This window comes from Heptranchias perlo, chromosome 6, assembly GCF_035084215.1.
Source record: "Heptranchias perlo isolate sHepPer1 chromosome 6, sHepPer1.hap1, whole genome shotgun sequence".
NCBI lineage: Eukaryota > Metazoa > Chordata > Chondrichthyes > Hexanchiformes > Hexanchidae > Heptranchias > Heptranchias perlo.
The window spans coordinates 23787610-23800869 of record NC_090330.1 but is presented as its reverse complement, the minus strand read 5'-3'; the positions used below and the strand labels follow the sequence as shown (position 1 = coordinate 23800869).

The following is a 13260-nucleotide window of genomic DNA, read 5'->3' as shown; positions in this document are numbered from 1 at the left end:
TTATTACCTTCATGTAGAGGGAAAGCAAAAGCAAAGGTAGAGAGACAAGATTAATTGGGGGATGGTGCAGCATTCATTGCTCATGAGCCCTTTGTGCAGCAAACTGGAGCTTTCCTGAAATTCCAGTCTTTTAAATGCTCAGAGCCACATTTAACACACTTGGCAGAATGAGTTGAAAACTGACAGGGCGTGTTTCAGTCGCCTCACAGCTCAAATCCACCGAGTCCCTAAGCATGCCTATCACATCCCATGTATACTAAAGGACAAAATGTGAAGGCAACTAGCAAGATTTCTTCACAGCAGCTGTTGTTTTACAAGATTTTCAATAAGCCTCTCTCACCCCCAACAGAATATATGAATGCTACAAAATATTGTGGGTCAAAAGTAAAAGCTTTGACCATGTATTTCTAAGTAAACCCAATATTTTTTGTAAATTATTGATGTTAGGAACTTCTTCCTAAAACACAATCAAACACCACAATGCAAATAGAAACAAGATGCTAGAAATACAGAGCAGGTCCAAAGCGCAGGACAGGTTAATTGAATTCTGACGAAGGATCTTTATATCCAGAATGTTAACCTGTCTAATCACCATTCCGACTTGCTGCATATTTTCAACAATTTCTGTTTTTATTTTAGTATTTCAAGTTTTTTTTCTCTTTTTAACATTAAGTAACTGTTCATATTAAGTTCTGTTTTCTTGTTAGCAAAGTTTATATTTAATTCCTGTTTGGTATGTCATCAAATTTAAAGCATTTCCAAGGGACATTTTATCCAAATTGTAGTATTTACCATTATAATCATTTTAAATACTGTATTTGGTACAATGTAGTCACTCTAACTGTGGCAACAACTTCAATTTTAATGAAGGAGACACTTACATTTTTTTGACTGGTCCACCAGTATTGAGTATAGCAACGTAACACGATTTGGTGATGTCATCATGTGACACATGGCTTCTTTATGAATAATAGGATGTATAGTTTGAACAGAAGCATGACCTCATACCACATTTTCAGTATTGAATTTGAAAACAAATCTGCAAATGCTATCAGGGAAATCAGGAATCTATCTATGTTAAAAGTTTGTGTCTGTGCCTAATACTGTAAAGTAGATTGTATAATGTACTATTGTGATAATGTAACATTGTAGAGTCCCTCAATCATTGTTGATTGGCCCATGCTAACCACATGATAGTGGTCTGAGGTTGGCACAGACAACCAATCATTGGGGGAAAAAAATTCAACCATTTTCAGCAATCATTACAATTCCCTATTTCTCCATTCTTCCCGCCTTAATCCTTCACCTAGGCATTTTACCAACTTTGCCCAGCCTCTGCTCAGTCCAACATCAGGCTATGGGCCCCCTGTTCCATTTCCTCTCTGGCCTGCACCAGATCTAAACCCTGCTCCCCTCCTCCCTGAAGCGTCCAATATTGCATGCGGCATGTGCGCACTGATTCCGCACTATGAGAGCACTGCATGCCAAACTAGTTAGGGTAGCGCGGAACCATCCAAGGCGCAAGCTTGACACCGGCATTGGACTCATTTCCTGTGCAAATCCAGGGCATACCGCCGATTTTAGGCCCCTTTTCCATATTCGATCGCGACTGACCACAGCATGCGGCATGCATGTTACAGTCAGTTTTCTCAGGCCTAAAGCAGCCAAACGAGCAGTCCTTAAAGGGACCGCTGGAGGCTGCCACAAAAAAGTAGGTAAGTGCTCTTCCTGGCTCTACATTGAAACTACAAGCTGCTAGCAGCCAACGCTCGCCCCCTCCTGATCTCCTTAAAATTGTCACCATGTATTGCTAAGTAAACCAAGATTTTTAATAGATATATTGGGGATAATTTTCGCCTTCACCACCTAGACAGTAACCTGGTGGAGCAAATTGCTCGCCCAATATAGTACCTGCCCAATTTTCGTTCCATTGATTTCAATAGAACGAAAATTAGGCAGGTTCTTCGACGGGCAGATGAACCACTCTGATCGCATACCACCCAGGCAGTGAAGTTGAAAATTACCCCCATTAATATCAATGTAACTCCTTCTTCAAATATCATCATTATGTATTCATTTCCAGAGCATATTATATTCTCTAATCTGATTCACTTGCCACTAATACTGCATCTGAGAAAACTGGTGTCCACTAATCAACAAAGGGTATTGCATCAGTAGCATTGCTTTACCATGTTTATTTAATGAATTTAAAATCACCATAATGTGTGTGTGAATTCTGAAGTGTTTAATTCAATGAATTAAACCCAATGATGTATTACTAGTGCTGTAATAGTCTATTAACATTTTTTTAAAAAGTCATATTAACTTCTTTAAAAAATTTAATATTTTTAATGATTTCCAAGGAAAGATTCACATAAAAAGAGTTCATCTTTGAGATAAATAATTGACATTCAACGGCATTACCATCGCCGAATCCCCCACCATCAACATCCTGGGGGTCACCATTGACCAGAAACTGAACTGGACCAGCCATATAAATACTGTGGCTACGAGAGCAGGTCAGAGGCTGGGTATTCTGCGGCGAGTGACTCACCTCCTGACTCCCCAAAGCCTTTCCACCATCTACAAGGCACAAGTCAGGAGTGTGATGGAATACTCTCCACTTGCCTGGATGAGTGCAGCTCCAACAACACTCAAGAAGCTCGACACCATCCAAGATAAAGCAGCCCGCTTGATTGGCACCCCATCCACCACCCTAAACATTCACTCCCTTCACCACCGGCGCACTGTGGCTGCAGTGTGTACCATCCACAGGATGCACTGCAGCAACTCGCCAAGGCTTCTTCGACAGCACCTCCCAAACCCGCGACCTCTACCACCTAGAAGGACAAGGGCAGCAGGCGCATGGGAACAACACCACCTGCACGTTCCCCTCCAAGTCACACACCATCCCGACTTGGAAATATATCGCCGTTCCTTCATTGTCGCTGGGTCAAAATCCTGGAACTCCCTTCCTAACGGCATTGTGGGAGAACCGTCACCACACGGACTGCAGCGGTTCAAGAAAGCGGCTCACCACCACCTTCTCAAGGGCAATTAGGGATGGGCAATAAATGCCGGCCTTGCCAGCGACGCCCACATCCCGTGAACGAATAAAAAAAATTAAAAAAAACTCTGAATTGCTTTAACACTTCTCGATTATGGTGGGGGTGGTGGGAGGAAATCAGCCAGGGTTCCTACTCCTATAGTAACTTTTTTTTCCAAAAATATACTTTATTCATAAAATTTGCAACAATACATACAATACAGTTGTCATATCACATTTCAAACATACACAATACAGATTATACAATTGTTCGGCCAGAAGTGCACGTGTGGAAGTTGGGTGAGAATGGTATTGGGCTCGCTTGTGGTGCCCCTGATAACCTGCCAACTGCCAACATCCATTGCCTCAACTCACACATGAAGAACGGCCATTTGGATGAGATACTAGAAGGTGACAATGGAATCAAAACTCAGCAGGAGCTGGCTCCTGCAGAAGAGGATAAAGAAGTATGAATTATTCATGTAGAAGGTGAATGGCCTCATGGATGAGGTTTGTGTTTTCATCTGTTGCCAGATGTAATCGTGAGAAGCATGTGAGTGTATTTAAGGAAGGAAAGAACTTGCACTTAAATAGCACCTTTCACGTCCTCAGGACATCTCACAGCCAATGAATTACTTTTGATTGTAGTAACTTTTTTTCAAAATATACACTTTATTCATAAAATTTGCAACAATACATATAATACAGTTGTCATATCACATTTCAAACATACACAATACAGATTATATAATTTGCAAGATACATAAAGTATAGTTCAAATATGATTCCAACAGTACAGTTACACATTGTACATAATTACAGTTCATGACACTCTAGGGTGCCTCATTGCATCACAATCAATGCAGCTTATTGATTACAGGTACATTACATTCCATTACATCAATTTGAATTTTACATTCTGCCCGAGGGGGTCTTCCCTGATTGCAGCCCCTCTGTATACAATGGCGGGAAGGCTCTAAACGGTTGCCTTTCCCCACAGAGCCTTTGTGGCGGCCGCATCCAGCTTCAGTGCGTCCCTGAGCACGTAGTCCTGGACCTTGGAATGTGCCAGTCTGCAACACTCGGTCGAGGATAACTCCTTGCACTGGAAGACCAGCAGGTTTCGGGCAGACCAAAGGGCATCTTTCACCGAGTTGATGGTCTTCCAGCAGGAGTTGATGTCAGTTTCAGTGCGCATCCCTGGGACCAGGCCGTACAGCACAGAGTCCTGTGTTATGGAACTGCTCGGGACGAACCTGGACAGATACCACTGCATCTCTCTCCAGACCTTCTTTGCAAAGGCACATTCCAGAAGGAGATGGGTGACTGTCTCGTCCCCACCACGGCCTCCTCGGGGACAGCGCACGGTGGCACTGAGACGTCAGGAGTGCATGAAGGATCTGACAGGAAGGGCCCTTCTCACCACCAGCCAAGCTAGGTCTTGGTGCTTGTTTGACGGCTGTGGCGATGAGGTGTTCTGCCAAATGACTTTGACAGTCTGCTCGGGGTATCAACCGACAGGATCCACCATCCCCTTTTCCCGCAGGGTCTCGAGGACGTTACGTGAAGACCACTTGCTGATCGCTTTGTGGTCAAGGGTGTTTTTCTGCACAAACTTTTCCACGAAGGTCAGGTGGGGCGGAACGGTCAAAGTGGATGGAGCGTTCCGTGGCGGCATGGCCAGGCCCATCCTCCGCAACACCGGGGACAAATAGAACCTCAGCACGTAGTGACACTTTGTATTTGCGTACCGAGGGTCTACGCACAACTTGATGCAGCCGTACACAAAGGTGGCCATCAGGATGAGGGCCACGTTGGGCACGTTTTTCCCCCCTTTCTCTGGAGATTTGTACATCACGTCCCTGTGGACACGGTCCATTTTTGATCTCCAGATAAAGTGGAAAATGGCTCGGGTGACTGTCACGGCGCAGGAGCAAGTTATGGGCCAGACCTGCGCCACGTACGGCAACACCGAGAGCACCTTGCACCTGATGACCAGGTTCTTGCCCACGATCGAGAGGGATCGTCAATCCCACAGTCCCAGTTTCTGCTTCACCTTAGCAATACGCTCCTCCCAGTTCTTGGTGCACGCCCCGGCCCCCCCAAACCAGATCCCCAGCACTTTCAGATAATCCAACCTGACGGTGAAGGGGACAAAGGAGCGGTCGGTCCAGTTCCCAAACAAAGTGGCCTCACTCTTGCTGCGATTCACTCTGGCCCTCGAGGCCAGTTCAAACTGGTCGCAGATGCTCATCCATCTGCGGACTGACAGCTGATCCGAGCAGAAGACGGCGACATTGTCCATGTACAGGGAGGCCTTGACGTGACTGCCTCCGCTGCCTGGGATCATCACCCCTCTTATGCCCACATCCCTCCTGATGGACTTGGCAAAGGGTCCGATGCAACACACGAACAAGGTGGAGGAGAGAGGACAGCCCTGCCTGACTCTAGATTTGATCGGAAAGCTTTCCGATTCCCACCCATTGATTGAAACTGCGCTACTGATGTCTGTGTAGAGCAGTCGGATCTAATTGCGGATTCCCTCCCCAAACCCCATTTTGGAGAGCACTTCCATAATGTACGTGTGCGATATTCTGTCAAAGGCCTTCTCCTGGTCCAAGCTGATGAGGCAGGTGTTCACCCCTCTGCCCTGTATGTAGGCGTTCGTATCCCTGAGTAGCACCAGGCTATCAGCACCAGGCTGACGGGTGCAGCGCAGGTCTGATCGGGATGGATCACCACCTCCAGGGCTGATTTGACCCGATTTACGATGACCTTAGAAAGAATTTTGTTGTCCATGTTAAGTAGTGAGATGGGTCGCCAATTTTTGATTTCTTCCCTCTCCCCCTGTAATAACTGTTGCAATGTAGGTAAATATGGTGGCCAGTTTGCGTAAGGCAGGGACCCATATACAGCCATGAGATAAATGACCAGATACCTGTTTTAGTGATGTTGATTAAAAATTCAATTTAAGTTTTACATTTTTTTTACAAAAGATAATTGGAAAAGTAATAACAGCAGTGTACATACATAACCCAATAATAGTCATCCAGAAAAGAAATGGTTTTCATCAAGGGTAGAAATATCACAAAAATGATCAACTTATTTTGGTTACCTTCTGACTACATTTCAAAACATACTTGAATGTGCTATTCGGCACCTGCCATTCATTAGACTTGTCCATTTAATTTCCGTGAGCTTTTGCTCGGCAAGTTGCTGTAAATGGGAGATCAATCTGGCACAGCGCCCCCTACAGGACACCTGGGACTTGTGTGAACAGGACAAGCAACTGTGTATCTACTTAACCAATCAGATTGAAGAATTGTTAATGACCAGTGCAGTCTGAACCAGAAAGTGTAAGTTAGAAAAGTGAATTCAATGTTAAATCAGGTACAGAAAGTGAAATAGAGAGAGAAAGAAAGATTGGATTAAGAGAGAGAAGAAAAAGAAACAAAGAAAAAGAAAACAAAATTAATTTAATTTTTTAAAAAATCTCCAACGACAATTAAAAGCTGAAGGGGACTCCACATTTGTAAAGGTTATTTTTCAGTGCCACGGAGATTGTTTGGCAGTAATTAAGACTTATCACGCAGTTAAAAAGGATACTTTGACTGAAATGGACAAGCCCTAACTTTCTGTTTAATACACTTGAATGGTGGGTCAGACAGTGAGATACCATTTTCAGGAAGCTAACAGCGAAGCGGCACATCTCGGCCAGCAACTACTGGATTTTCGCGTTTAACCGCGCATCTGCCCTCGTCTGAAGTTGCTGTGTGATTTGTACATAAATAACTCTGAGCGCTGTTAGCCTCACCATTATTTTGACAGTAAATTCTGGCCGAACATTGTTCTAAAACTACACATGGGAGCATCTTGTTAAAGTCTGAGCTTGGAAAATCTTTACGGTCTTCAAAATACCAACTTATTTTCTGCTGTGTTACATTTGCTGTGATGGATTGCAGCCCATTTCTAATTCTAAATGTCAAGTAGAATTAAATGCTCTTATTAATAGTAGAGCATTTCTTAATTCAGACTGTTGGTAGCATATAAAAATTGCAATCTAGCTAAATATTTTGGTGCAGAACTAATATCACAGTCTACAAAGGTTATTAAGAATGCAAACTTTGTAGATGAATCTCTCAAGTAAAGCGATAGGCTTCACCTCCATCTAAGGTAAATAGCTATAATGTATTTTCAGAGCTGACTATAATACTGTTGTCATAGGGCAGATGCTAATGAGTTCAAATGGTTTAAGTAACTTTAGATGCAGCAAATATCTATATGTAATGGAATGGAAATGAGATTAATTTTTTAAAGCTAGGCTAAAGGTTGACGTGTGAAAAATTGAGTTAGTTTGCAAAAAATAAATTTGTTTCTTCGAGTAAAAATTGAGGTCAGGGGGCCAGAGCTTGCCTTGCTCCTAGATGAATGAAATGAATCAAACAAAATAGCTACAGGAAAGTGCGCAGATGTGTAATTTGATGATGAGGCTACGTTCATTGTCTTGAAGATGTTTGTAATATGGCTGATGTTACTTTTTATAATGGCAATGATTTTAGTATAATATATGCACTGCCTTTAAGTGATTTCTGAATCTGATAGCTGCATTTTTAAATAGGCCAAGAAAGAATGGTCTTGGCCTATTGCTGCTTGTCCTTTTTTGATTTACATTAACACCATGTGTTTTTTGGTTATATTAAACAGCATGAAACTCATCTGCTAGTAGTATCTTTTAATTACTGTGTGCAAATTTCATCTGTAATTGAAACAAAAAGCTTTTCAGCCATCTTCCCAAACCATCTTGACAAGCTGAAACCTGAATGTTATTTTCTGGTGCTGCGATTAGATTGGGGCTGAAGTCTCCAGCTGGCAGGCCTGTCTATGACTGGAGGCGGCCTGTCCCCAGTGCTTGTCATTTCCTGACATGCCTGACAGGACAAGGAGAGCCGTCCCAGACAGATTCATTAGATGGCATTTTCTACAGCTGGGCTAAAATGAGGGCTGCACTTCATCACGGTAACTATGAACTAACTCTGCAAGGCCCCTTGTTGGTTTTAACCAAAGCCATGTTGTTTTAGCAATTTTTGTTTTGCAATATTTTAAAATCCTTTGACATGTTTTCCTTAAGTTCCCCTGAAGCTCACACCTCATGCACTGTCTTGACACTGATTCTAAATCCAAGCTGCTGCTGCAGTTGAGACCATTGTGATGGGATATCGAGCATTTTATTCATTCATGAGATGGCGGAGCTTACCTTTCACCTTATTGTTGGCTGCCATTTCTTTAGTTCGTGGTCTCTATGACAACTGTTTAAATTGGGATGAGTAACTGTCATCTGGAGTATTACTGAGAGAAAAGTGTTAGTGAGCATAAAGTCCCATAGATAGAGCATTTCAACATAATCCAATTTTAATTGAGCTCAAGAGACTTTGATGTGCTGCATAAGGTCAGGAAAGAGCTATTCCAGGGAGAAATTAAACCAGCCTAGCTAGGCTTCAGTACTACTGACTGTCACCATTTTAAATGAGCATTAGCATCAGCCTTAACCTTCCCCTGTGGAACATCTCACTTCACTTCCAACATTTCTCTGCCTTCTACCATATGCGAAGGTTGAGGGACTTTCATCTTTTTTTTAACACCTCCTTGATTAAGTTTGAAAAGCATGAAGCTGACCTGAGATGCACAGAAAGCTGTCAATTGGGCCCTTCTTTGCAAGTCAGGGTGGGAAAATAGAAAATGGAAAAGGATTATTTTCACTTGTCAGTTAGAGCCCACTTGATTTTTTTTCACTCAAAAGCCAGGCTGCCTTTAACCTGTACCAATGTAACAATTAAGGTTTATTTGTTAACCAAATAATGTTAAAAGCTATGGTTTGTTTTGTTTAAAAAAAAGGTCTAACGTTTAGAACTGAAAGATAGCAACAATCTGTTTAAAAGGGAAAATGTGTCTTGATAATTCTGATGGGTCTTTTGTGAAAAGGAAAAGGCTCCTTTCATCTTTTTCTATACATCAGCAAATCCTCTGTGGTATTCTTAGTACAAATTTTCTTAACAAAAAAGGACAGAAAATTCTACCACACTCCCTTATTAACCCTTTGAGAATTGTGGTTTTATTTCTGAATCATTTCTCCAAACGCCATAATAAACAGAATCTTTGTATATTTAATACCTGTTTCTCATTATGAGATATAAATATCAGCATTGCATTAATTAAAAATTTTTGCACAGAAAAACTGTAACTTAGAAACTTCATATTAAAATTCTTAGGAAAAAGAAGTGCCAAAAGGAGTACAGCTTCAACCACTGACAGTATTGAAGTTTTGTGTTCTAAAAAGTTGTCTTGTAAAGCAGTTTGAGATTTATTCATAAACACTGACTTATTTTATCAGTGAATATGTTTATAATAGTGTTACTTTATGTAAGTGTATTTAGGCTGTGTTCCAAAACTAACAGAGCAACTGAGTGCACCTCCCTGCCTCTTAACATACATCAGCCATCGCAAATAGATTAATTCATTTTTTAAATAAAAAATTCTGGTTATAATTTCCAAGGACTGATTTTATTTTTTTAACTCACAGTACATTCCTTCAAGTTACTTCAAAATTTATGGGAAAATTGAGGTGCCCTAATGGAAAGTGTTACACAGATCTGACATTTGTTATTTCTTACATAAATGGAAACTTGGACTAAAGGCATATTCTCAGATTAATCCTTAATTCTATCGACGGTTAACCAATTTTTTTTTACTGATTTGAATTAAATAAAATGAATATGTTTTCAAATTTTAGGTCCTTGCTTACACAGAAGGTTTACATGGAAAATGGATGTTCAGCGAGATACGGGCTGTGTTTTCAAGACGCTATCTCCTCCAGAGCACAGCTTTGGAAGTTTTCATGGCCAACAGAAGTATGTCCTGTTACAAATTTAATTTTCTCATGGAAAGTATTGTAAATGCAGACCTATAACGCTGTCTTAAAAAATCTGCTTGAAATAGTGCAGCCTTTGTAAAAAAGGTAATTCTTTGTTGCATCTTTCCTCTTTAAAATTATTTTTTTCTTATTTTTTTCTGCAGCTTCTGTTATGTTCAATTTCCCAGACCAAGCTACAGTGAAGAAGGTTGTATATAGTTTACCTCGTGTTGGAGTTGGCACTAGTTATGGTTTGCCACAGGCCAGGTATTAGATATGGATCTTTTTTATGTGAAATTTCTCTTAATTTTTCATCTCAAATCCAGTACTCCTAAATTAACAGTTATTTTAACCCAGAAAGGCTTACCTGATGATATAATACAAAGCAAATGATTTTGTGTATTTTTCGTCAATAGCCATTTGTGAGATATTGGCTAGCCTGCCTATATTGCTAAAATTATTCTTTAGTGTATGGTGACTTCATAAAATAAGAAAACACCTAGAAAAGAACATATGGCCCATCAAAGCTCATCTCTCCTGTAACTCATAACTTGCTGAGTGTTATGCGCAAGTATATTTAATTGAAAGGGATTATGTTTGGAGTTCAAGTATAATTTAACAAACCAGACAGATTGAGCTTCTGCAACACTATATATAAGACTTTCATGAAATCTGTTGTAAACATTAATAGTCCAATATGTGCTATTACCACATGGGTCAAGCAACCAATTTTAGAGTCATGATGTGGAGATGCCGGTGGTGGACAAATGTAAGGAATCTTACAACACCAGGTTATAGTCCAACAATTTTATTTTAAAATCACAAGCTTTCGGAGACTATCTCCTTCGTCAGGTGAGTAGTCTACTCACCTGACGAAGGAGATAGTCTCCGAAAGCTTGTGATTTTAAAATAAAATTGTTGGACTATAACCTGGTGTTGTAAGATTCCTTTAATTTTAGAGTCCATAGAGTAAACCTCTGAATTAACACTGGTTCTTTTCATGAATCTCTTATTTAAACTCCAGTATTCAAAATCTTAAATCTATACCTTTATTGACAGTGCATTGTTGCTTTCTTTTGTTTATGCAAACTGTTCCACATAGGATGTTGTGGGTTGAATGCACAATGTGAGAGGAGTATTTGTGAGTGTCAACCCATGATACCATCAGTGGAACAGTCCAATAACAGCAGAGATTTGACCATAAAATTGAAGATATGTATTCAGAATTTAAACTTTTGAACAATATGATTTTAGTAAATGATGTATTGCATTTGTTTTTGAATTGTTAGTAGTTATTTTTGTTGAGAGATTCATTTTAAAATAAACTGCAAAGTATTTGTTTTAAGAGATCAGATGAGCAGAGGGTACTTGACCATACATGTGTATTATTATTGATATGTACAACAATAGCAACAACAACTTGCATTTATATAGCACCTTTAACATAGTAAAATGTTCCAAGCCACTTCACAGGAGCATTATCAAACAAAATATGACACCGAGCCACATAAGGAGATATTAGGACAGGTGATCAAAAGCTTGGGTCAAAGAGGTAGGTTTTAAGGAGCGTCTAACGGAGGAGAGAGAAGTGGAGAGGTTAAGGGAGAGAATTCCAGAGCTTAGGGCCTAAGCAGCTGAAGGCACGGCCACCAATGGCGGAGCGATTAAAATTGAGGATGCGCAAGAGGCAAGAATTGGAGGAGCGAAGAGATCTCGGAGGGTTGTAGGGCTGGAGGAGGTTACAGAGATAGGGAGGGGCGAGGCCACGGAGGGATTTGAAAACATGGATGAGAATTTAAAAATCGAGGCGTTCCCAAACAGGGAGCCAGTGTAGGTCAGCGAGCACATTGATGATGGGAGAAAGGGACTTGGTGCGAGTTAGGATATGGGCAGCAGAGTTTTGGATGAGCTCAAGTTTATGGAGGGTGGAAGATGGAAGGCCAGCCAGGATAGCCTTGGAGTACTCCAGTCTGGAGATAAAAAAGGCACGGATGAGGGTTTCAGCAGCAGATGAGCTGAGGCGGGGGGGGAGTGAGACGGGCAACATTACGGAGATGGAAGGAGGTGCTCTTGGTGATGGAGCAGATATGTGGTCGGAGTTAGGAGTTACACTTTTTTATAACTATAGTGGTTTAAAAACCTTTTGCGTATATGTGAAAGGGTTGAGATGCATGCTGATCAGTGGTTTAGTTACAAGACTTAACATGCTAGACTTGTTGACTTTTGTCTATTCATCATCACTACTGTAGCACACTGAATAATAAAACAGGGTAATTGCAGATCACACCTTGAGAAAGCCTGATAAATGAGAACTGCTGCAGGTTGTTTAACAGCAGTGCTGTGCACTGAAGCCTACAGAGTAGCAGCATGTTTACTCTGCATAATAATTGTGCCATTTATATATACGGTATAAAGTTGTAATCTTAAGCGTGGAAAAGAAGAGGAAGGATAAACAAATCTGCGCTCATACTGATACTTGTTATCCACTGTGATATATGAAGTAGTGTTTCTTCTCACTGTCACTAACTAAGGGCAATTAGAGTTATCATTCATAAGACAATATAGGTGTTCTTGTTTTTCTCTTCTTTTGCTTACTCTTCATGATTTTTAATACCCCTGCAATTCAGAAAAATAGGGAATTTAAAATTAGATTTTGCCTTTAACAGCTGTCTGTTGGCATTTGCTTGTTACTTCAATCATTCATTATGAATCCCTAGCCTGAAAAAATAAATTGCTGATGTAAACAAACTACCCACTCAGCAATATTCAATATGGCAGTTGAGACAAATATCAATTGTCAATCTTTTCAATATTACTATTTTTCTCAAGAATTCAAAGTTTTTGTAGACGCTTCTAAACTGTTTGGAAATAGGATTCTCCAAAATGTGTGGGACCCACAGTACTCTTCCATGTTGGTGGATTTTTTGTTTTATTACCATAAATGATTTTACTTTTTAGGGTTGTGTTAAAACATCTTACCAGTTGTTTTGGGTAAAATAAGATGCAGTGCAAGGTTATATTTGCTAGACAAGACCACCTGTCCCTTATGCATTCACAAGGCCATAAACCAAGAACTCCATTGTTATCAGGCTGGTCCAAGCAATTATGGTTAACTCTGCCTCCCTCAAGACAATGACAATGTCTCCTTCCAAAAGCCTAGAACAGACTTGTACCAAACTTTAAGTAAAAGTTTCTCCACATTTGTTTTCTTTCAAAAATTGGCTCTGAATTTCAAGATCAGTATTCATTTAAAACATATTACTTGTTGTAAATATTAAATAACAGCAACAATCTTCTACAGATTTTC

At 40.5% G+C, this 13260-nt stretch overlaps 1 protein-coding gene across 6 annotated transcripts in view; it reads left to right on the top strand.

The window, feature by feature from the left end:
* The window catches only part of nbeaa (neurobeachin a), a 637170-nt gene that overhangs the window by 510589 nt on the left and 113321 nt on the right, over positions 1-13260 (top strand). For all 6 annotated transcript variants that reach the window (XM_067985944.1, XM_067985943.1, XM_067985942.1 and 3 more), the window contains 2 exons: positions 9834-9951; positions 10118-10220. In XM_067985944.1, the coding sequence (XP_067842045.1) occupies positions 9834-9951; positions 10118-10220 (221 nt within the window). The remainder of the gene's footprint in view (positions 1-9833; positions 9952-10117; positions 10221-13260) is intronic.